General features: G+C 34.1%; 1 protein-coding gene across 1 annotated transcript; it reads left to right on the top strand.

Annotated features, from left to right (window-relative positions):
- The first annotated feature begins 743 nt into the window (after window positions 1-743).
- On the top strand, window positions 744-26,158 carry LOC123532272 (uncharacterized). The gene is made up of 18 exons (XM_045313679.2): window positions 744-859; window positions 1,200-1,265; window positions 4,908-5,006; window positions 5,465-5,563; window positions 6,030-6,140; window positions 7,329-7,418; window positions 8,822-9,013; window positions 10,491-10,589; window positions 10,935-11,021; window positions 11,508-11,712; window positions 12,874-12,981; window positions 16,164-16,343; window positions 19,397-19,692; window positions 20,323-20,738; window positions 22,053-22,178; window positions 22,906-23,004; window positions 24,001-24,129; window positions 25,241-26,158. The coding sequence occupies exons 1-18, from the start codon at window positions 744-746 to the stop codon at window positions 25,420-25,422; spliced, it is 2,700 nt and encodes an 899-aa protein (XP_045169614.1). The 3' UTR covers window positions 25,423-26,158.
- The last annotated feature ends 639 nt before the right edge of the window (window positions 26,159-26,797 follow it).

Genomic DNA, 26,797 nt, shown 5'->3' with positions numbered 1-26,797 from the left:
ATATACATTTCCATGGTGTCGATGTCTTTTTTTATTTAATTATCATAAGTAATTAGTAGACCTATTTACAGAAACGTCTATGTCTAGGAGCAGGGACAGTCCCCCGCCCAGCCCGCCCCTCCCTAATTATAGAGGTGAGGTCAGCATATACTTCCCCATCCACCCCAACTTTTGACCCAAAGAACTGATTTTTCTCGGAAATAACAGTAGAGCATTTAGATATACCAATAAGGATTTTATGATTTGGTAAGATGTCTATTGAAAATAAGGGTAAGAACTTTTTATGTACCTTTTAATTTGGTTGTCCAAAAATTTTGAAGGAAAATATGTGAACATTTAGCCTGGTGAACGCTCCCCCACCCCCTCCCCCGAGCTATTGGCCCCCAACTCCGAGATCGCTCCTACGTCAATGACGTTACAAGAAAATTTTAGCAGTAGCAGATTTCTTGACTGGGTCAGTCCGTGAGATGTAATCAAATGGATTGGTCACGCCCCAAGCATTGATAAAGCGAAATTCCATTTTAGAAAAAAAGATATTTAATTGACTTCAAGAGCCCAAAGAAAAGAAATATTGACAGTTATTTTTGTTTATCACATTTCACTATTATAACAATGGGCAATATAGATGTTAACATTTTTGCTTTCTTGTGAATATAAAAGACAGTCTTAATTGGCAATTATTACCGTGGAGAAATTGCATTAAATCATGGCAACACGATGAAGAGTAAGACCTGAAAGCAATGATGGCAAACCATCTGTTGAGAGAAAAGAAGACCACTGCCAAGAAACTTCCACCAATTGTATTCTCAAGTTTGAAGAAGGATAGCCTAAAGTTATGGCGGAAGGTCAAGGATGTAAGGTATTTACACAGACTGTAACAAAACAGTCAAAAAGATCTTACAATCTTGCATCAACAATGCAGCCGTTCCTCTGACTAACAGAAACCAAATCTTTGATATATGCTTAGCGTTTATTTTATGCTGTAATGAGCTTTTACAAGAATTGTATGTAGAGTTCGACAGTGAGAAAAAGAATAAAACTGTCAGAAATAGATATTCTGAAGCTGATTGAGAGGTTGAATACCTGTGTAATGGCAGAGGTACGGACGCATTTTTGATGTAGGTGTGTCTATCTGAATATCATAATGTACCGTAAATGACAATTAAGGCAATTTTATATTCTTTATTCTAACCGTTCAGACCAGCAATGGATCAAACAGATTCAGACAATCTGGAAAATTTAGAACGAAGATCTGCAAAAAGAAGGTATTATATATTGATAGAATTGTGTTATGTTTTGTGTCGTGTGTAAAACGATTAAATCTAACGTGTGCTCTTTCTTTTTCACTTATTAATCAAAATCAGTTGTCGAATTTTAGTAATGATAAATCACCATGAGCTTTTGACCAAATATTCCATTTTATCAAGATTATAGACAATGTTCGACTTTAGATATTCAATGGATTTAGAAAAAAACAGAAACTAATTTCAACTGATATGTAACACGGAATTGGACTTTTATTTCTTAATAGTAACTGCATTTTTCACTTAACACATTTGACCACTGTGTATATGTCACTGATTTTTATTCACTTTGTTTCCATGTTCAACAAAATACTGTGTGCTCTAACAATCTGATCAAAGTTAATGCCAAGTTCTCAAGGCTTTTAAATCAATGAATAAAAAGAGCTTTCGTTAAGTTTGATGGCCAAGTAAATGAGCCAAACCAAAACTGAATAAAAGAGTTCGTGTAAAACAAATGCAGGATCGTGTTTCAAGTCTCCGTCTGATAAGATACTTGTTTCATTTCATGAAAACGACCAAACATTGTTACATCAATAAGCTTGCAAAGGAAATTATTACACTACAGTAAACATACAAGAAATTTGTACTTAAAGCAAAATATAAGTTTTGTAGGCTATTACATCGACTATCGTAGATCAACATAGTTTCAATCAAAACTGATGAGGTTGTAGACCGCCATTCGATGTAGACCAAAGTCTTCAATTGTAGATCGACATTCAGGTCATTTTTTGAAGAAGTCCAAGCTGTAGATGACGTTCAGTGTAGTTCAGGGTTTGCTTTCGAAGATTAATATTAAAAATATCAAGGTCGTTAATCGACATTCAAAAATCAAATTGTTATGGTCGCAGATTGGCATTCAGGCCTGCAATCGTTCATCGACATTTAATGTAGACCCGGATCTGCAATTGTGGGTGGCCCTTGTATGGAGTCATAGACCGAACTTCAATATACATTTGGGTGTATACGATCGAAGATCAACATTCAAAATTGTCCGGGTCGTAGATCGACATTCAATTTTCAAAATTATTCAGGTCGTAAAACAACTTCCAACCCGGGTCTGCAATCGATGATCAATCTTAAAAAAAATCTAGATGGTAGATTGACATTCGAAATTGTTCATCTCGGAGATGAACATTCAGTATAGACCTGGGTAGGCAGACAGAATTCCATGTCGTATATGACATTTGAAATTGTTCGGAAATCAGTATTTGAGAAAGTTTAAATTGAAAAGCAATATATACTATATATAAAATTGCCTGCTTTCGAAACTTCCAGATCGTAAGTAGACAAAGATCTGCATTAATATATACAGGTTACAGGAATATATAAAATACATTACCTCATAATTTACCGCAGCATAAATGTTCTTATCTTTATATGTCCGCTAGCAAGTTAAAAGCTGGAAAATGACTGAGATATCTTTATTTTTATAAAGCTAACACCATAATTCTGTTCCGTGTGTATACATGTGTCTATATATTTCCATTATAAAGAAGTCCTCAGAACTACATAATTATTATGCTTATGTAAACCCAGCAAATTGCGTGTTAAGGTATTTTAATCGGGAAACAGACTTCAATTCAAAAATCATTTGGATATCAAAAAGAAGGTTGCTTCCGTATTTAATAATCATTTTCAAATAAGAATAACGATAAACTTCGTAAAAATGAGAAAATGATCATTACTACCAGTTAAAACACTTTAAAGTGGTCAATCGGATAATGTCTAAGTAATATAAAAAAGGAACGGCTGATAATGAAAAACGAAAGGTTCTAAATAGTTTCATTTTGCCTTTTAAGAAGTTTTATATAGAAACAGAATTGCAAGTCATAAAAACATCTGTTAAACTATTTAGGACGGGGCTATTAAACAAGAGATAAACTGACTTTAGTAAAAGAGGCTTTTAAAATAACTAGGCAGTACTTTTATATCGAACAAGAATGTTAAGGAACTGTCATGGAAAATAAAATAGATGAAATTTAATAAAATCTTTTTGAGAAAAAGTGGGAATATTAGTGCCATAACATATTTTTACTACGTTACGTGTTAGATGTTTTCCAAGGTTTAGAGTGTGTACATGTAGAAGGAACTGGATAAGGTGGATTTACATAGATAGATTTATTTCCGCATACAATGTACAATTTCATGGCACCATATAAAACATACAAACAACAATGAACAAAATATGTTAAATACAACCATGTCATCAACATTATATAGGCAAGGATGACACAAACAAGAGAAAGAAGAATCCCTTATTTCCATTGTGGTCCTTGGCATATAATAGGGTATGACATAGGAAGACATATCACAGGCAAATAAGAAAGACTCAAGCTTATCACAAAAATATTGAAAAACTGGGTAATATCAAGCAATCATTGCAAAAAATGACAACTAGAGGATTTATATCAAGAATCTTCAAGGTTAATATAACAATAAATTGGTAATAAAAATGCATCTACAAATGAAATTGCAAGTTAATCACCTAATCTCATAAAAGTACATAAAAATGCCAAGACTAAACCAAAATTGACTGGAATGAAATTTAAGACTAGCTTAACGCGCAATGCTCCGCTAACCAAAGCAGGAAATAAACCTATCAAATAGTATACAATAGTAATACTCAAATTTAGAAATGATACTTCTAAATTAAAAACTTAAAAAATAAAACATCTTTACATTACATTAAACATGTGCTCCCTTAGTTTTAGGACTTCTTGCCGAACGTGTAAGTCTGTCAATGACTCAGACATTTTTATTGTTCATCTCGGATTGCATACCCGGCCTACAATGAACGCCAATCTACAACTGCAGAATATCGATCTAAGACCTAAACAGTTTTTAAATCAAATGTCAGTCTACGATTTTTTATCCCATAGTCACCTCCGCACAGTTTAAAATATGTTGAATATGATTACGTTTTTAAATCAAGCAAGACGGGAAACTTAAGGCTGGTTGACGTAACGCTGCATCTACTTTTGTTTGATACGTATTAACCCTTATCATACTGGCCACGACTGATTTTGCCTTTGCGACCAGTGCAGATCATGATCAGCCTGCACATCTGTGCAATCTGATCATGACCTACACGGTTCGCTATTCAGTCAGTATCTTTTTTGTAAGCACCCCTTTTAACAGTTAATGGTACTGTCCAAATTGAAAGTAGGACAAGTTCATTATAGAAATTTAGCAGTGTAAGGCTTAAAAAAGCAGAACTTTATTACTTACTCGGTTATAAACTCCGTACCTGAAACATAATTTTTCATACTGACGTTCACATTTCATATCGGGTGAATGAATTCATTTGTCACGTCAAATACATGTGTGTTGTTAAAAATTTCTTCAGCGGCGATATTTTTCTTACGAACACATTTATATAAAAAGCATAACTTTTAATGCATATGTAATAAAAAGATTATTAGATTTGCATCACGCAATAATAATCTTCCCCTAAAACCGCACAGAACTAGTGCATATTTCTCGATGCAAATCTAATAACCTATAGATAGATATCAAGGACCGAGTAGAACTATAGATACATGTTCCCTCGAACAAAACTCAAGATAGAAAAGTAATTTATTTTCAATATTAAAATTATTCTAGTATAGCGTCTGGTGTATCACGGAAGCCGAACATTATGAAGATGAGGATGGAAGTCGATAAGCTGTGGGAGTCAAGTCAGCTGCTCATGAAAAAAGAGGGGTAAGTAGAATATATATTACTCCAACTAAAGTATCGGTTTGCATGATAATGCAACTCTAAAGGAATTAATCAGATGTCAGAGTTAAGTTTAAACGTCCATTTGTAAGTTTTTGTAGCTCTTGTAACAGATATAGATACTCTTATGAATACAGAACAGGACAGAACAGAAATTTTACATGTACATTGTACATCATCCTTTAACATTCAATATTTTCATATAGTAAACACTTATGTAATCACGTGAAATATATACATTGTATGAGCATAAGAAACTATATAAAGCATGGTATACAAATCAAATATTAATACTTAGGTTATACAGTAAACCAAAATTAACGATGAGTCATATCAGTTGTCAGAGTGGAAGAATGCAGTACTTTATTATCAAGATACAACCTAACAGGATTAAAGACCAGGATGCACTAAGTAATTTCTGATATTTTATTTCTGCTTCACAGAGACTTGAAGGAAGATGACATAGAAAAGTTGAGGAGGATTATCAAGGAAGCTGTGGATATGAGTAGCCGTATCAGAGTTCTAATCCGAGAGAAAGACACGTAAGCTCAAACAACAGATATTTACAAGCAAAACACATAAATAACAGCTCTTGACAATAGACAGGTCGTTCCTAATATGATTTGGTGTTACGTTTACTCAAATATGTATATAATGTAGCTCCAAGAACAATGTGTTTACAGAAAATCTCTAGATTATTTTTTGACAAAGACACGATTTACACTGCAATAACACAGGAAAAATGTATGGCAGATTCGAGTGATATAGAGAATAAAATATAAAGTCATTTTAATTATCGTAGAAATTGTTATTTGTCCCTATAAAGGAAAATATATTTTATTTCTTACGTCTACGAATATATGTTGCTTATGAATCAAGATTTGTAAATGCCACTTTCCATTTAGAATAGTTATCCTGTATATATTTCATGAATATCAAACGGATGCTGTAAAAATATTTAATAGGACTGATGTAGGTAGAATGAAATGAGCATTCTATGTATTTTAGTTACACAGATGAAGATGTTGTTAGCCATGCCAAGGACATAAACAATCTGCAGCTTTTCCTACACAATGTTGTAGAGATATGGACAAAAGTCGACGACTACCTAAAAGAAAAGTACTGTACTATATACCGTATTTTTCTGTTTGATATATGCACGTTAAATTTGAGCTGTAGGCCTGACTATGCTACAGGAACCAGCCTGGGAGTCATCTGGTATCTAATCGTGTAGTAACCAGAGAAAATATACATGAAAAGTCAGCAGCTTATTAGAAATCATTGTATACTAACACTAGAAATTGTTTTGACAACAAATAACATGAACAGATAGAAATGTACAAATATATGTGTTGCTAGCAATATAACTATGGAATGTAACTGAATGTTTAGAATGAGTAAGAACAGGTCCTAGAATACAGGCTATGGTCAAATGCCTAAATTCTGTTTATTTTGAAATAGTTACAATGACCAAGATGTATTGCACAGTGACAAATGATGTATATTTCTATAGCTTAATCATGTTATAGCATGAGCCTTTGCCAACTGGAAAATGCCAGTTTGAAAAAATCCGAATTCTGGACGAAGTTTCGAACCTGAAGAGAAGAGGGGCTTTTGACTTGAAGCCAATCGGCCGAGACCTGACTTGAAGTCGATTGGACGAGGCCTCAACTTTACTTATGTTGATGAAATTTATAGATTTATTATGCCTAAATTTCATATCTGACATATGACCAATTACTTCAAAGTATTTATGAGCCGCACCATGAGAAAACCAACAGTTCGTTTGCGACCAGCATGGATCCAGACCAGCCTGCGCATCCGCGTAGTCTGGTCAGGATCCATGCTGTTCGCTGTCAAAGCCTATTGCAATTAGGGAAACCGTTAGCGATCAGCATGGATCCTGACCAGACTGCGCGGATGCGCAGGCTGGTCTGGATTCATGCTGGTCGCAAACGCATTGTGTTTGTTTTCTAATGGAGCGGCTCATATGTCACCAGTACAAACAAGTCTGTGCGTATAAAACGAGCTTTGTATTTTAAAACTACACATAAATTGTATAATAAAAATTATAAGAAAATGCAGTATTAATATGTAAGACCACAACAACTTGAAGTTTTTTAAACAAACATTAAGCAGCTTTATAGATATGACATTTAATTGCAGCTTTACATACACTGTTAGTTCAGAACTTGTAATATACGAAATGAAGTTTTTCAAGACACAAATCAATGTCTAATGATGTAATATCACAGTGAAAGGTGATCATAGTGTATCTTTCACTGACACTTTGTTAACTACATACAGGTACTCACAAAAGGTTATGGCCGAGATGATGGAACTGGCTACAGATGTAACTTCTGTCTATGGAGAAGTCATGTCAATCTTTCTTCAAAGGTTCCAACTTTTTCTTATTTTCAAACCACTTACATTACAAAAATGCTGGCAAATATCAGTTTTCTTGTGCATAAACTGCCATGACGTTAGACTGCGTTCTTTAAATTTCAGATATTTTCCTTTTGTTATTTCCAAAAACAAAATGAAACAGTAAATTATGTTCAATCCCATTCATGAAACAAAAAAAATCTTTTTTATTTTTCAAAAGATGTCATCCCATTCCTGTACTGGTTACATAAATATGTTTATTGTAAAAGTAAAAGGACGTCATTAATTTAAAGTTGGCATTGAATAATCTCAAAACAATGAACAGGTTCTTTATTCACATTCCGTTCCAGGGCGGCATAGTTTTGTCTGTCATTAATTCTACGTAGTATAAATGTCCGCTATGTATACGCACATGCATACTCTACATTTCTGTTTGGTTTTGTAGCGGATACCACTTTTTTAATGTGACTTTCCTTTCGGAGATATTCTGTTGCTGCCGCTATACATACCACTTTCGCATACGTTTCTTTTCCGTTTCTCATGCGGAGCCTGCGCTCCTTGTCCGGCGATGTGGAAGTTTTGAGAATGTTCAAAATTTGGAACGTACATCACCGGACAAAGTTGTCCGTTAGATGTACGGTAGCAATACGCTGGTATGCGTTTTGTTCGTTTTTCGTGTGTTCCTTATTCTGTACTTGTCCGGTTCGCATCCGTTCTTGTCCGGTGGACCTGATTCACTGGACATGTAACTTATGTTCAACGGACAATAACTGACAAGGAACGTATAGAACTGATAAATAACAGACGTGAAACGATGGTCCACTGGACAAAACTGATGAATAATGATTTTAAACGTGGTGTCCCTGGCTATAACTCTCATACACTATGGTTGTTGGGGTTCTCTGCTTTCATTTGATATTTTGACTACAGGTCACCTGGCCTGTGGTCGTATGTATACCCAATTACATCATAACTTTCATATGTCCTCTTGCATTTCATGGGTAAGGACCTCCCGAAACTTTGAGATTTTGAGTTCATTGATCAACATATAATTGAGTGTCGGAACAAAAAATACCGGGCTCTTTATACCCATTTTGTCCGTAACGTGACCGATAGAAACATATTCATGCGTTGCGCTTACGTTTTACACGGTACAAGTCCGTTACTAGTACAGTTATGTCCGTTAATCAAACGTTGTTAGTCCTGTATATGTGTGTTGATCTTGCGCGTTTTGTCTGTTTTATGCGCCCCATACACCGATCGCGAGAGCACCGAGCAAGTGCGGGGGATGCCTTTCGTCACCGGATAACTTTATACCGCAATTGTTCTATAAGTTGGGCGTCCGTTAACGCTGTACGGTGCAGTGTGACTGACCCATAAACGATTAAATATGGACGTTTTATTTTCCTGTGTAGATTTGGACTGGATATTGTACCATTACTCCGCCCTGTGCACGGGTTGTTCTACAGTATCAGCATCCACTGTCGCTACCACTGTCCTGACCTGGCCGAGGACGACGTCAATGAGATGAAATCTCTATACAGCAGCTTCCTGGCGGCCATGCTCAACTTCATGAAGAGCACCAAAGTCCTTCTCAAACGACTGAGGTAGGATTTCATTCATCGCTGTTAAAGATTTTAAGGATGTACCGTGACTGATATTATGATATAATCATAATAATGATAATGTTGATATTTTACAATTTCATGATGAATGCATTTCTGAATGTTAAGCAGCTGTATGATAATGAGATGAATGTCTAAGCTTATCATTGACCTGGCCTATGTGATATTGACTGTGGCCAAATCGCCGAGGTGAATGTCACCGTGACCAGGTCCATTGACTCGGATATTTACCGGAAGTATTTTACTTTTTGACTGCAGTGAAATAAAAGCAGTGTGGTTCATATCTGATATAAGTAGCAAATACGAGATTGATTATGCGATTTTTTATTAAATATATTTTAATTTATTGTATATTTTATGTCTGACAGTCACACTCAACCCACCTCGTGTAGAAATTTTCTCAGAAGATCAGTTTTTCCCGTATCTATATATAGTACTGGTAAAGTACGTGCATTTGTTCCGGTCAAGTTTGTTTACAAGAATAACACTTTTTACGCTGAATATCACTTCTTTGAACCTCCATGCGGGGGCCTCCGTGGCCGAGTGGTTTAGGCCGCTGACTTCAAATCACTTGCCCATCATTGATGTGGGGTCGATCCTCACTCGGGGCGTTGAATTCTTCATGTGAGGAAGCCATCCAGCTGGCTTACGGAAGGTCGGTGGTTCTACCCAGGTGCACGCTCGTGATGAAATAATGCACGGAGGGGCACCTGGGGTCTTCTTTCACCATCAAAGCTGGAAAGTCGCCATATGACCTATAATTGTGTCGGTGCGACATTAAATCCAACAACCTCCATGTGGCCGTGTCCATTTACTTACCAATGAAACAACTGGAATTTACGAGTATATATTCTTTTTTCTTTCGATATTGTTTTGTTTGTTTTGGGTTTAACGCCATTTTCAACAGTATTTCAGTCATGTAACGGCGGGCAGTTAACCTAACCAGTATTCCTGGATTCTGTACCAGTACAAACCTGTTCTCCGCAAGTAACTGACAACTTCCCCACATGAATCAGAGGTGGAGGACTAATGATTTCAGACACAATGTCGTTTATCAAATAGTCACGGAGAACATACGCCCCGCCCGAGGATCGAACTCGCGACCCCGAGATCCGTAGACCAACGCTCTTACCTACTGAGCTAAGCGGGTGGGCCTTTCGATATTGGAGAGAACAAAAAAAAACAAATCTCAAATTCTGAATGAAATAATAATATATTGTCCTAAGTCCTGAAAATAAAAAATGCGAGTTTTTATACAGAAATAAAACCAAAACGTTTTACCCTGCTAAAACCACGCTAAGAGTCCGTGCTTGAAGCACGGACCTTCAGTAGTTGATAATGACTCAAAAAGACGTGATTGAAAGAGGAAATGAAAGAATATGTATTGTATTACGCAAAATTTACGCTGCACTTATATTTCTACTAAGTCTTTTTTGTATATTTTATATGTTTCGTTTAGATTTGATACAGACGTTATAGCTCAGAGACGACGTCTGGTACAGTCTAATATATCAGCCATTATTGAAGTGATGCATTCTATGATCAAAGATGGTCGCATGTAAGGCAATTTCTATTAATATAGGGACAAGCCTCCAGACTTCAGCCATTTTTTTCCAAAATTAAGAGAGTACTTCCACGCTTCCGTAGTAATAAAATGTAAATAAAATAATAACGAGTTTTAATGCGTATGTTTTCAGGAAAACATGTGTAATCTGTAGATATGTAGAAAATCTCTCTGGAGCAGCAGTATCGGATATCAAAATACGAAACAATTGTATTTTATATCAAACAGCCACTCCTAAAATATATATACAGTTGTGGAGCAATGATATACATATATGAGACACATATATGGCTTGTAAGCCCTTGTATATATATTTATCTATATGTCATATATATGCAGGTGTTCAGCTGCCGAGTATGTAGACACAATAGAACGTATAGGGAGCCTGTGTACGGATATTTTCTTTGTCGTCGGAAAAACTTCTGGGTATGTACATACGTCATGTTCACATTTATTACATAATGACGTTATCTTCACAGAATTTATAGTCATTTTTGGTAGTGGTCGACAGTTATGTTTAAAAAAATTGGTATAAATATTACGGTGAATAATAATATAAGAATATGAAATTGCAAAATGATAGTTCATTTGCGGAGAGTTATCCAAATGCCAGAAATAAAGATATGACGAAAAAGACCAAAGCCTTCGAATCCCATGGAGACTTTTACCTTGCTTTCTGTGCGATCAATTTCAAATGCACTGGCTAGCTGAGAACCATCGGTTGCAATATATCAATCCAAAGAGACTCTTTCTAAATGAAAGCATTGTTTGTTTCCGTTTTACGTAATTGGTCTATGGTATACCCATATATGTATTTCGCAGTCCCAGTTATGTTGAAATATTAGCATAATAACCGGACCGCTGACAAGCTTTTACACAAAGCTCACTTTGTATGAACTTAAAATACTGTAGGATAGCCGAGCAGCTTGAATTAGGCGAAGGCGTGATAGCCCTGGAACCAGCCGAGGTATTAGGAGAGATCTGTCATTCTGACGTCATGAGATGCCCTATAGAACAAAGACCTGTTGTACTGAAGAATCTAGAGTTGGATGACGGGTCTTCGTTTATTACAGACGTGTTTGTACAAACTGGTAGCACATTTAATCCAACCCAAAAGGTAGATACTAAAGTTGTTTCAATGGAATGTCCTAGTTAGACAAACTACACTTTTGTTAAAGTAAATAAATTCTCAAAATTTAGCTACGACCAAACTGTCTGTATGTTTTTCAGATGCAAATATAACAATAAAATGTTTTAAGTATACTTCATGACAATATGCAACAAATTTTGTTTTTAGTATTTACACTTACACGTTTTCTCAAAAGGTCCCTGTCCCTCATTGTTAAGAACGGTGGCTTAATCTGAAGATATCTTTTTTAATTTGTTTTTCTTTGATCTTTATTCTTTTTACAATCATCTTTTTTTCAATATATCTAAAAGAAATTAAGTACATGTTATAATTGGGACGTTCTTGGCGCAGTCCATGTACGGGGATGTATTTAGATGATTGGCCGTTATTTATTAATACACAACTTATATCTTTGTAAAATGCCTTCAAACTGCCACGGGAGCCTAGTGATAAAGCGCCCGCTTCGAGTTCTTGGGTTCACTCCCTGGCCGCGCGACACCAAAGACGTGAAAATTGTACCAATAGTTTCCTTATTAGGCGCTCAGCATTTACAGGTAGTCAGCCCAGTGTCAGTATAACGTAACTAGGTGGGGTATCATTTCACGTGTCTACGGCGTGAAATTCCCGTAATGCAGTACTGCACAGTTGGGCATTGCGCTCACTGCTAAGTAGACACCGTCCTTTATACGAAAAAAATGTGTTACTCCGAACACATTACACAAAAGCTTCAGCAAAATACTTTTACAAATATTTAAAGAAATTATTACTCACACCTTAGTGCTTTTACATAGTAGTATACTATTTCCCACAAAAATTAAAATGCATTTTGTTGCACAAGTAAGATGTTTTAAACATATTAAAACAGTTATTTCTTTTTACAACAATACCAACTCTAGCACATTTATTTTATGATGCTAAACTTGTGTCTCCATTAATTTACTATAAAGCTGCGTTTCTTTCCAGTTTTTTTCCCAAAAGGAAATTTCCCTTGGATAATCGTTTATTAATGGGAATCTCATGATAAAATGTTATTTCCAATTGGACAGTCCACTACTTTTTTCTAAGCTTCATAATGCTTTACAAATGAAATGAAGCACGCGTTAAAGGTATGCACAAAATGTGATAGTGAAAATTTCTATTATTCCTTAGGTAACAATGCGCATGCCTTTTTCGGGAGCAGCATTTCCGCCAGGGGCGGTAATTAAGGTGAAACTAAAGATTGGAGATGAATGGTATGACACACCTGGTATAATCGTGGTATGTTTTTTATATGTTTTATAGATCTGTTATTTTAAATCGAATTTCGGTCATCTCGAAGTAAATTTGCTCTGCGATTTCAGGAAAAAATGTGCAAAATATAAGACCTGCTAGAATCTTGATGTGACTGTTATATTAAGTAGTAAGCAAAGAGTATATTCAAAACAGTAGTCGGGAGAATAGTTTGCCGTTCATTCTAGCTTATAGTGAACTTGTATTTGATTTCAGCGCGACCAAGGTCTAGATTCATCTGAATTATTACCAGAAGGTGTATTCAAGGTCAACATAAAAGGTCAAAAGAAGGAAAAGGAGAAAATTCCCACACCTGTCACAGTATTTAACGTTTCATTTGTTTTCATATTATACTGATTGAATAAAACTATTTATTGTCTTGTTTCTAAGATAACTTTTTAAAATTCATTGTGGTAAACTGCAAAAATGGCAAAAACATTTCATTATGTTAAATATTTTATTTTCTTCTATATATAAATATGAATTATAAAATGTACAAGCTTGTTTTCGGCAGATAGTGGTGTATATCTATTTATCTGACATACATTTCAAATGCACAAATCCCTTGCACAAAATTTGATTAAAACCATTGAAAAAGCATGACATAGAACATTTGTTAACTATTATGTATAATCAAAATCACTTTCGGTTGTGAAGTAAGTAAGTAAGTAAGTAAGTAAAGTCTTTATTTACAGAGGGTTACCCAATAAGCATAGTATTATACTAATCTACCTTGGGGCCCTCTAAGCAATTTTACATGGTAGATATAAAACAAAGAAACAACACATTTTATGTACATAAGACACAACAAAATTCATACACATATTCACATAATAGAAACTAAAATGCTCCCAACAATACATACATATGTATGTATATAACTTTATATTAAGAGAAAGATTAACAGATTGCTTTAAATGGACATATTATTCAAATGGTGTATTAAAGCCATACAAAGGTATTAAAAGAAATTCAATCCAAATTAGAAAACATACCTTTCAATTTAATTAAACAAACTATCAGCTATGCAATAGAGGTACTTTGATTTATTGCATAAGGAAGGCTTTGGTCTTATGTTTGAAGGCTTCCAGAGATGAACAATTTCTTATATCACCTGGTAAATCATTCCACACAACAGGGCCTGAATACAATAAGCTTCCTTTGAAAAGTTCTGTGTTTGATTTTGGTACTTTGAATGTGGGACCACAGTCTGATCTTAAAATAATGGATTGATTAACATCATCTGCATCTTTAAGTTCAAAGTCTATACATATACACATTGGAAAATTTCTATCTACAATTTTAAACATAACTACAGCTTTATTGAATTTAACTTTATCTAGGAAGGGAAGCTGATTTATTTCTTTCATGGCATCTTCAAAGGTTTTATAGTTTTGTCCAAAAATCAGTTTACACGCACGTTTTTGAAGGTGAATAATTTTACTGACATTAGAATGTGTTGTATTTGACCATATAATACTACAGTTATCAATATGTGACTGAATATATGCGTTATAAAACATTATTTTGTGTTTTAAATCAAGAAATGGTTGAATTTTTGAGAGCAGCCAAAGGTTTCGAGGATATTTTCCTTGTTACATATCTAATATTGGTGTCCCATTTCATTGTATTCTCAATATGAATGCCAAGTAATTTCTCTCCATTGCTAATTTCAAGATTTACATTATGTTACTGAAGAGATAAAATATTTTCTGAAACATGTCGTCTTCTCTGAGGGGTTGTAATAAGTAAAACTTTGGGTTTGGAAGTATTCAATTGCATTCCATTATATTTGCACCAGTGCTCTAATTTTTGCAATGCTTGCATCAAGTTTGACTGTAATGTAGCTTTACAGGTATGAACATCGTATAATGTAGTGTCATCAGCATATATATCAACTAAGTTAATATTATCAGAAATTAACAGCGGAAGATCATTAATAAATAGAAGGAATAGTAAGGGACCAAGTATTGAGCCCTGGGGTACCCTACATGTTACTTTTTGTTGGCAAGATACAACATTATCAATACAGACTACTTGATTCCTGTCTGTTAAATATGACTGAAACCAGTCAATAGTTTCATCTGAACATTTATATATTTGTAATTTCTTCAGCAACAGGTTATGATCAACTAAATCAAGAGCTTTTCTAAAGTCAATCATGACTGCACCTACTAACTTCCCTGTGTCTAGAGCTTTCACCCAGTTGTCTAACATATGCAGTAGAGCTGTTTCTGTAGAGTGGCCTTTGCGGAATCCGCTCTGCTTCGAGTGGAGTAACTGAAACACTTCCAGATACTGAGCAAAAGAATCATAAACATGTTTCTCTACTACCTTAGATAGTGTTGATAATATCGAGATAGGTCTGTAATTATCGACATCTGTGCACTCACCCGATTTAAACAAAGGTTTAACTTTTGCTTCTTTCCAAATAGAAGGGAATATCTTAGACTGAAAACTGCAGTTTATGATAAAAGCAATTTCCGGTATGATATATGAACTTGCTATTTTTAACAATCTGGGTCCTATAGTGTCAAGTCCTGTTGCTATTGTGACATTTATACTTTTAAGTAATTTTGTGAATATTAGATCATTCCTTCATGAAATTCTACATCTTGTGTTCACTTGAAGTAACATGTTTCAGTCTTACATTGAAACTATTGAATGACATCTATATGTGAACCTCGTGCAGAATGCGTGCTTATATCGTTCATAGTTAAAATGTTGCATCGTCTTTTAGCGTTGTAATACAAAGAATTGCTTTATGCATGTGGACTTTGAAGACAGATTCACGTCAAACATGTTTATTCCAAAGTCCTCTAGATGTAATATTATTTTCATTATTCCGAACATGAAAAAAATAAAGATTTGTGTGATATTTCTTACAATGCCAATCAGTAAAAACAATAGTTACTATTTGTATGGAGAAAATGATTACTTACCTAATGACAAAAATGCCTTGTGCACTAATGCAGTTACGACTGTATCTGGTGTATTTCTGCAACCTATATGGCGATGCAATGGCGGTTGTGCATCAGTTAAGAGTCATTTAATTTTTTTTCAGGGAAAAGCTTTGACGTCATGAAGACGCTGAGTTTGATTCCTTGCTTCGAACTAATGAAAAGTATGATTTTTATAATGGATTTCTTATTTTATCCTTTTTCAAATAGGAAGAAATGATCGAGTTCAAGACAAAATATATGCAAGCTTTTGTTGCGACTATAGAGTACATGGCTTTAATGAAGGAGCTAACACCAGCTGGATACTGCTATATTTGTCCGGAAGATGACAGAGTTCGTCTAAACTTCCCAGATGATTGTGTTTCCAAATTAACATCTTTAGCATTTAAGGTACGTACTTTTGCATTGTTCTATATGCCAAGCCCGTCCAATTAGCTCAGTATGAAGACCGCGGCTCTATATTTAGATAGGGGACATTGTCTGAATTCTGTCGTCCTTCGCCTCTGATTGATGTAGGGAAGTTGACAGTTATTTGCGGAGAACAGGTTATAACTGGTGCAGAATCCAAGAACACTGTTTAGGTAGCTGCCCGCTGTTACATTACTATAATACTTTTGTACTGTTAAATGGGCTTAACAAATGATTGCAATGGAAATGAAATCCTAAAATGTATAAAAAATATCGTAGTAAAGGTTGAGAAGATTACCAAGTGACAGACAGAGTTGTGCGTTAAATGAAAATTTAACAGCAAATAAAATATGCTTATCGTGCTACTAAAGGATTGACGTTTTATTGACTTATACCTTATAAGTATCACTAAGGTATGGGTTATATACCTGTAGAGTGTGAACATTTATTTAAATATGCAATAATGTCCGAGCCCTTAAATTGAAAAATTAGTAAGTGTTTCGTTTATTTAATCCACTTTCTTTAATTAATAATTTAGTAAGCCGTATTAATTTTTGGCAGACTGCAATAAAAAGAAGGCTTTTTTTATGAAATTGACATTATTTGTCTATAAAACAAAGAGACCATAATCATCAATTCTTCAGAAAGTAAACTATTTGATTTGTGTCTTAGTACCGAATGGGAGACCATTAGATTTATATTTAACACAGGTAAACGCGAAAATATTATGCACTATTCCAATACGAGTTATTTCCTTTAGTACGTAACTCGTTACAGCGAAACAACAGAAAACGGACGCTTGAGTAGACTTAGATGTGCAAGTAAAAATATTATTAGAACAGATCAGTCAAAATTAGTAATAAGCGTCTTTGCAGAATTGCGTACTTAATTTCATCTTAATCAGAAAAAAGAAAGTATCATCACTTCACATCGTTTGTACCTTCTACATATTTGTGCTTGATTGTGCTCTATATGTGTGTCAAAAGTTGTGATATGTACATGTAATATGATTGAGGGGCATATGCATGTTTGTTTGCCATTATTTTTCTTATATTATCTACAGTATATTAATATATCACCTTACGTCTTTGTGATGATTTTAATTACTGGTAGAACTCTTATTGATCCCTTGGTAGAGTTGTGCTTATCAGTTTACCTCAAATCTGTTTTGAAGTAATAGTGGATTTTTTAATACATTTCTTAAATAAACAAAGTTGTCGGGTTCTTTGTTGTCATTGTTTTAGAGAAGTATTTAGGCCTTTGGTCAAGATAAGCACAATTCTCACAGGTCTTAACATGTATTTACATTCTATGCATATGCCCATGTTGTGATAGTATATGTGTAATAACTTATATGTTGATTTGCATGTTATTTGCTTTGCTGTCTATGTCGGTAAATAGCTATACTTAGCTAATGTTTTCTGTTCTTTAAATAAAATTTGTATTGTAGTGTATAAAAATTGTATTGTATTGTATCATCTTTACCTAGTAAAAATCCACAAAAGTTTTGGAAAGCAACTAAGAAGTTGAAAAAGAAATCTGCAAGAATCAATTGACATCTGATGAATTTTAGAAACTTGATTTCAAATGAAGATACATTTAAGAAAGATTACGTTGAAGGGGGTTGGGGGTGGGTGCTAGATAGCAGTGATTTTGTTTGGGGTGGGGTTATCAGCTATACAAGTTATAAGTGCACTTATGACAATCACAGAATCCTTATTTTATTCCTAATCACATCAAAAAGATGTTCATGCGCTACGCAAAATAGTTCCATGGATGAAATACAAATGACCAAGCAGTCTCATTCACAATGACCATTTAGATTATATAAGATCTATCAATGATAATGTATTCCAGTCCATGGTTACATCACTGATTTCCAGCGGACAATTTTAATAACTTCATGTGAGGTCACATAAAGTTCATCTTAGATTTAAGGCGTATTTAATAGTTTGACATTTGCCTTTTTACAAATAGAGTGTTAATAGCACAATTTTTAAGTGGGATAGTGGTGGATGTTTAAATATTTCACAATGAAGTTTTGTTTTTGATTTGCATGCAAACTGTTTGTTGTTTTTGTTTAAAAAGTTTTATTTTTTACAGGCGACATGGCATTTCAATAGACAATGTAAATTTAGTTATTCGTTGCTTTATCCTAACTGTTAATGAATGCATTGAGGTACACAATAGTTGCCATCAAACAGAAAATAAATCTGTCAAAACCCGCCCCACCAGACGTCTCAAGTCTTTGATTAGTAATGTTGATCTCACCGTTTAAGATGCAGTTTCTTCCCTTAAAAGTGCTGGAATCGATCAACTTATTCCTGATGTGAATATAAAACAGTTGTAGCGCTAGTGGTCTGTAAACTATTAGGGACTTCACTGCCACAAGTACATTTTCCTATATTTTTCATTTTAGACATTCGATTGCTAAAACAGGTCCGATGTTATGAATGTTAAACAATATTTAGTGCAGTTTCTAAAAAGACACATCATGGCATATTTGTTTTAAGTTCAATTATAAATAAATAATAAAGCATGAAAACATACCTTGTAGATTTCAGAAAATGCTTTTTCTTTTTTATATAGAATTGGCCCATGGAATATGACGAAGAACTTTGATTATGATATAGGCCACAAAAACAAGGGGACCACTCAGCTGTTATCATTCATTTTGCCGTAAATAACGTATAAAAATGCACACTGGTTATACTGATACATTCACATTGTTTTTTTACTGCTAAATCTTTACTTCAATAATCGAGCCACAAATTCACAGAAAACTAACTTAAAAACCACGTGTATAAAATTCGAAATCTCTCACTTACACACGAACAAATTACTGCCGCATCCTTCAATAAATCTACTAAAACATATCTGGTTCACTGTTTAATGGTGCTATGTTATGAAAAATCAACAGTTAATCATTTTGACAGTAATATTGCATATACATGTGTAGACTGTCACATATAGTAATTTAGGGATGAACATATATATGTTTTAATTATTCCGTTTGTGTGTTGTTTTCATTTCAGTTAATCCAAATAAACAGAGACAGAATGTTTGATTACAAAGAGCAGTGTCCAAACCTTTGTCGGAATATTTTAGCAATATCGGATATTATCAAAGTTTACCATGATGAAAGTGTAGTATTTATGAAGCCCATCATGGTTCATTTACCTATTCCCAATGACATCGATGATCCAGAGTCAGAAATCGTCATATTCCAGTCACGTGACGATGGGGAGCTCGAGCTTATACCAAAACGAACGGCAATGCTTTGTCCATCTACACAGAACTGCTACACTTTTCAAGTGCAGAGTTTTAGCGGGTAAGAACAAAGCGTAGTATGTCTTTCTATTTATCGCTATATGAAAATGCAAGTTAAATATTAAAGTGAGACTTTGTCGTGCAGATATATTAATATTATCAACTTCTCATTCCATGAATAGTTCACAACTATTTCTATAACAAGCATCAACAATGAAATTAATGTTTGCTCGATAATTTATTAGTTTTGAACGATAACCACGTTTGCATATTGTATCAGTCATTCATATACATGTACATCCTATCTTATTCCATAGGATCATATGGAAGGGATGAAAAGACTTTTGCAATGGTTACATGCGTATAAAATCCTTTTCGCACTTATATAGGCTATTTACAAATATAGTCTACCTTTGTCTTGTCTACTTTCAGCGGGTTTGATTATTTTTGCAAGATTAATATGAGCTAAGTTTTAGAATGTGTATCTTATACTATAAAATCATTATTACTTATGGAGGACGGGGGGGGGGGGGGGACAAATTTCCTGGGGAACCACAACATGAAATCTTAATGAACTTATTCATTCTGTCTTCAGAAGTTGAAGTCCACGAGTTTATATTTCCAAAAGAAATCATTGTTTTGCAAAATACTAATTTAAAATTTTAGTATACTGAAATCTAATGCATTTCAGGATCGCAATAGGGAAAGTGAAAAAGAAGAATTTAAGGAAAAACCGTGCAGCGGTGATTGAAGAGTACGAACTGTATGTAGAAGATGCCTTCATTTGTAATATCCTTACATTTCTTGACAAGAGCTTGCTGCATGTGGGTTTGGTCAAGGTTTTTGTTGAGGTAGTGGAGAGAAGATTCGCGAAGAAGGCGTTGAGACGACGGTCAAAGGAGGGGCTTTTTGAGGTCCCTGGTAGTCGTTCACCGAGTATTCGCCTGAAAAATGAGGATATAATTTGTATAGAGATGGAAGGCAATATACAGAGGATGAAAGAAATCCCACTTCAAAATTATTTCATAGTTTTCCTGAGTAGTGCTAGAGACAACTACAGAACGTTTTCTGTAGAACCAAGGAAAGATCCTGAAAACAGAGCTTACGGTAATTATAAACTTAAGGTAGTTCTGCACGTTTGATAAACCGGAAGTGATGGCGTAATGTCATTTATCCGGAAAACGTAGAATAAAGCCTGGATTCGGCGTACGGAAATGAAAATCATTTTCTGAATTAATTGAAATCTGTGAGTAAATTTATTAAAATAGCACTGTTGCTATATTTCTAACATTAAAATATGATATTAAAACATATGACACGTTAAAATAATCAAAATAATGTCTTATAATTAGCGTGAAATGTCCTTTTCCCTTTAATCATGGTCAAATATCTCAAAAATAAGCACACGGACCTATACATTTTATTTCACCAAACTATAGGCCATGTGTTTATTTACAACTGTGAGAAGTTTCATCAAAATCTACATTGTAGAAATATTTCTATTCGCGAAAATGTTATGAAAGTAATTATTTTCCCATTGACTCCCATTATGAAATATTGCGTGAGGTCCAAATTTTTCAAATCAGTCTAGCAAAAAATCAAGCACACGACCCTATCTTTTTTATTTGCTGAATATTTTAGGTATATTATGAAATTTTGAAAAATCAGAGTTAAATCAAATTCTACATTGGAGAAAAAATTTCGATCCAAACGTGCAGAACTACCTTAAATACGATATGAATAAACATATGTACATGTACATGTATATACCATATCAGCCCGAGACTTACTCGTCATTATAAGGCTAAAATGTATAACTGAAATAAGTTACAAAAACTCCAAAATGGTGTATTGGTAAGTATAGAAACGATTTACTGTATTAGAATACATGTTTCCTTTCAACATAAAGAAAAAACTGTACATTTAACAACAAAACTGTTTTTTTAATTCAAGCTTTAGTTCTTGACCATCATTCTTTCACAACAATGTGGACTCAGCGGCCGAGTGGTTGCTTTCTGTCCGAAACCTCGCTTTTGGTGTAGATTTTTCATGTGAGGCTGGAAAGTCATCGTATTGCTTATAACTGTGTCCACGGTACGTTAAACTCAATACAAATACAACAACTTTAACAGTAGAGATTTGCTTAAGCGGTTGTGTAGGTAGCGTGTCTGAGTTACAATATTTCATTTAATATCAGGAACATACTGAGTCAAACCGAGACGGTTATTATTTTCATTGTAAAATGTAATTAGAATTATCCTTTGTAGAAGATATCTCGGAAAGGACAATTGCTTTAGAATGGCATCGACAAAACTAGGTGCAAATAATAGTTAGCATTGTTTGGTTCATGTTTTGAAAAGTATATCAGTAGTTTCATAAGACAATATTATCAAACTGAGTTTATTTCTATCCTTCTTACAGGTTTACTAAATTATTACCAAGACAGCGAGGAAGACCAACCATTCTTGCACAGCGCTCATATAGATGCTAACAAATATATGATTGGACATCTAGACAGAGCAAAGAGCACTCCAAACACTGCAAGAGGTAATATGTTACTATGTACACGTAGTTGTTAACAAATATGCTAGAGATAATACATTGATTCTAACAAATATTAATTCTTCGATCGGACAACAAAGCAGGACAAAGTCATAACTACATAAGAGGTACTGGATTACATTGTAAATACACCTGCTTAAATATATAATTGGACACCTAGACACTGCAAAGTTCTCTAGACAGTGCTAGAAGTAATACATTACTTCTTATCAGTATGAACAGTGTTATTACGATTTTGATATTTTGTTTCTATAAGAAAACGATATTCGATACTGAAAACATTTTATCACTTTTTAACTCTCTTAACTTAGATAGCAGCAAAACATGTACAGCTAGACGCATGTGTTTAAACCAAATGTTCATCGTTGGTTTCTACATGGACTAGAAAATTGGGGCATATTTTATAAATAATATGTGAAATGTTCAAACAGCACCTTACAGTATTATAGTCCTGCTTCTTTAGCTTTGCAAATTTTATCATGTTTCAAAACTGACAGAAAACTGAATTTTCAGCTCTAGAACATAATGTTTTCTGGTGGACAAAATACTTACTAGTAAAGTTTCATGAAATATTTGCAAGAAAAAAGCACTAAACGTAATATCAATTAAATGCAAGAAAATGTGTTTATAAGTAAAACACATTTTTTTTCAAATTAATAGAACAGTATTTACATATGAAAATGATTACCTGAAAGGTGCTTAATTTATAAAGGTCAAGGGGTGATGACACCAAGGTCATTGGGTGGCTCGTGGACCTCTAGACCCGCAACAAGATCAGCTAGAGAATCTGTCAAATACAGAGCAGTCTTCGGTAATCTACATTTTGTCTCTAGTTTCTAATTTTATATTGGAGTTATTTATTGATCGCAGTTTAACTGTTTTAGTTACAATCATTTTAAATTAATAATAAAATACGACATTTTGTTTTTATTGTCAGTAAACATTTGCCCGTCTCTTTTGTGTTTATTATCAGTTAAATCTTTAACATTTAACAAATAATCAAGGACTACTTGTGGTTTGTCGTCTACATTTATCACAGTTCAGAGTTCAGATGCGCAGGAAATTAACCACGAGGGCGTCAGCCCGAGTGGTTTAATATCTAAACATCTGAACGATGAACCGTGATAAATTAGAAGACAAACCACAAGAAGGCCTTGATTGTTTCCATTCTTATATGGTTATTGAAATATTTTGGTAAAAATAATGCTTGGCTCCATTTATTCGAATAATAAATAACCGGATGTTATGCGGCAATTTGACATCATAATGCTCTCTTACCGGTCCGCGCGTCAACCGTTGTTTATCGTAGAATACACAGATCTTGACTTTCTGCTTTGTTTAACTGGCAATAAAATCGAGCCACGTTAGAATGATCATTTAAATACACCGGTCAATTTGCTAATCTAGTTTTCAATTTTCATTAAAATGTTCCTTGATCTCCTACAATTCAATATGAACTTGACATTTTTTATCACAATCACTGATATTATTGGATATCTACTTTGCAAATCAAAAACTGTTCCTTGCTTTTGTCACAAATATTTGCTCTCCTTGCTTAATACTGAAAAACTTCCTTATTTGAGTATTTGCGGATTCAATATACGCCTTTTTCCGTGTAAAATGCTTAGATTAGCATACATGCATTATTTCCTTTTCATCATATACATGGCTTGCTTACGTATGACTTGTATATCTACAACTTGCAAAATAAACTATAAAATGTAGCTAATGTTACATTAACATATGCAAATCAGCTTCTATAAATAGTGCTGATGTAACATTAAAGTATGGAAATTGAATTACCCAGATGAAGTTCCTGTGTTGAGTCATCAGAGCATCCTGTCATTGTGCAGCTACCTGAAGATAGAGACCGTGCAGAACGTGGCTTATGAGCTTGGTGTTCCGTATGACGATGTCATGGAGGCGAAATGTTCAGGTACTACAATATCGATACTTCTGTCGATTTCTTCAGCTGTCTTGTATTGCCTCAGAATTGGCATTGTCGATATACCTTTATATGTTTATGCATTTATGTGTATATGCTTTTCTGATCAGCACGACTACCAAATTTGAAATGTTCTATCTTTGATAAGAATACTGGTAACTTTTAATATGTCGTCAGTTTCTGTTTTACTTTTGTATATATAATCTTCTTATTAAAAATTAAATGGACTTTCAATACTCCCACCTGGTTGTTTTGCTACTAGTCATTCAAAGGTGGGGGCACTACTATTGTCTTCTTCATGTGTTTTGTATCTGCTTGCTTCTTCTGTGTTTTATTATTGTATTCAACTGTGTTTATGTATACTTGTTTTCCTTCAAGAAAAACATGGAAAAGACACAGACGACCCAAAGAGTTGTTATCCCCTATCTTCATTTAGTAAAACAACTAAAGTCATGAACTGAAGATAAACCTTATAAACCTTTCAAGCAATGGATCCATTTTTATCAGAGTTTCCTGAGAGGGAAAACAATAAGTTATCGGTGGATTATCACTAGTACCCACCGACAACTTATACTTGTGCTCAGTCAGTGTATACACTTTCCCCTCTTTATATGTGTTGCCACGTTTCTTTGAATATTGCTTTTCCTGTTGGACTGTAATTTTGCTGTATATATCAGAAACTTTATAGTGTTTGTGCTGTTTTGGTTGTATCTGACTTGATTTTAAACAAAATAATATGATTGTCAAATACTGGATAAACACATGTAGCTTTATATGCATTATTGTTTACGGTTTCGTTTCTTTCTTTAAATGTTACCTGTTCACAGTCGGGATGAAAAACTAAATATCTCCATCAGCATAGGGTTTGATAAAAGTGAAACGTATTTGTAAATAGTTGTTGCAGAATTTATTTTGTTAATCATTGTTTAGGTATAGTAAAACTAATAGAATATAATGCCAATTGCAGGCTCTATATAATCCTGTTTCCAGTTGGCGGTAACTCACATTGATAATGTGTTATATTTCCATACCTATGGTTTTAGAATTAGACATTTCTATCTTGCTACTTTAGAATAATGTTAAAATGTAAACATAATTTTAGGAGAACCACCAGTCATGATCAACTACAATATTTTGTGGAAATGGCGAGGTAACAAGCCTGCTAGAGAGAAAGTTCAACACCTCATCAATGCATTCAGAATATGTGGCTACTCCCATATCGGAGAAAAAATAATGAATGCTGGGAACCAGAAAAGAGCACTCACAAAAGAAGAGTTTAAATAGGAACATTTTTTTGGGAAATACATGACTACATTTATACTATCATAAGTGGCTGCTTACATATTGTGGAAACATGTTGAATGTTTGTAAGTTGGGAACCAAAAAAGGACACTCACAAAAGACGAGTAAGAATATGTGCACTAGAAACTGAAGATAATGTGCACGCAGAATCAATATGATTTGAATACTTTATCAAATTTTGCAAATGCAGTAAAATACATATTGATTGTGCATGTATTTTGTACTACCATTTTGTTTCTCATTTCTCTTAAACAGATATATCAGTAAGATAATAGGAGAAATTTCAATTTTTTTTACTTGATATCTAATTTAGATCATATTAACACTTTTGGTTAAACGAAAATGAATGTGGTTATATAATAACCTACGACACTGTGCTATGGTATCTTACCGAGGGGATCTAAGTGCTTCTATATACAAATACACTTTTTCGCTCCTCTTTCATGGACATGGACGTGTGATTATAGCCTACAATATATTGCTGTTGTGTTTTCGTTATCAGTTCAATCTAAGCGTATTCCATTGAGACCATAGATTATATAACATTTCATATTATTTGTTACAATATTTGTAACAGATATTGTTCTCCTTGGTCGCAATGTGCTTCTACAGTTCTTAGTAAATGGGTGTTTGTTGTATAGCCTTAAAACTAAGGGGGTCCTTAAAACTAAATATATAGCTTACAAAAACTACTGTCCGAGAATGCATGCTTAGAAACAGAGACATTATAATGTTCGTTATTCAGTGATTATTTTCTCGCAGCATAAAGATATAGAGGATAATTGTTGGTTTCGGTGTAATATCACGTTATAATTTCACCGAGTGGGCACCAAAAGTGATATTTTCACGAGTGGCGCAGCCACGAGTGAAAATAACAACTTTTGGTGTTCACGAGTGAAATTACCGTGATATTACATCGATACCAACAATTTTTCTGTTTATTTTATGTCTAAAACTCTACTTTTGTTGTGTTTATTTCAATAAAATGTCGAAATTTGCGGGAAATTTTATCAGGAAGCATCGCAAAGATGACGTCATTTTAACGACGTCATCGTCATATTGTTTCCGGCTTTCAATACGCTCGGTAAACTTTTTGACGTTAATCCGGGTATCAGATTTGATAATTTTCACTGAGTGGCCAGTGAGTTTATCAGGATATAATTCACCGTTATATTTCGATAAACCACCGAAAAACATAAAATAAACATTTTCAACAAAAATTCAAAATGTTTATATGTCTATTGCGTCATGTAACTTTCTGCTCTTTTTGTATTATATATTTTGTATTTCTGTGTTGTGTATAGAGGAAACTCTTTTGAACAGTGTGATTTTAGTTCTTTCGTTATGTTACGTTGCT

Source organism: Mercenaria mercenaria, chromosome 11 (genome assembly GCF_021730395.1).
Source record: "Mercenaria mercenaria strain notata chromosome 11, MADL_Memer_1, whole genome shotgun sequence".
NCBI classification, from domain to species: Eukaryota; Metazoa; Mollusca; class Bivalvia; order Venerida; family Veneridae; genus Mercenaria; species Mercenaria mercenaria.
Note: the sequence above shows the minus strand (reverse complement) of the source record. Positions and strands in the feature narration are given on the sequence as shown.

Coding starts and splice junctions, on each gene's coding strand:
- LOC123532272 (XM_045313679.2), top strand. CDS start 744: ATGGCAAACCATCTGTTGAGAGAAAAGAAGACCACTGCCAAGAAACTT. Junction 860..1,199: donor CGGAAGGTCAAGGATGTAAG/GTATTTACACAG, acceptor CTAACCGTTCAG/ACCAGCAATGGATCAAACAG. Junction 10,590..10,934: donor ATGATCAAAGATGGTCGCAT/GTAAGGCAATTT, acceptor ATATATATGCAG/GTGTTCAGCTGCCGAGTATG.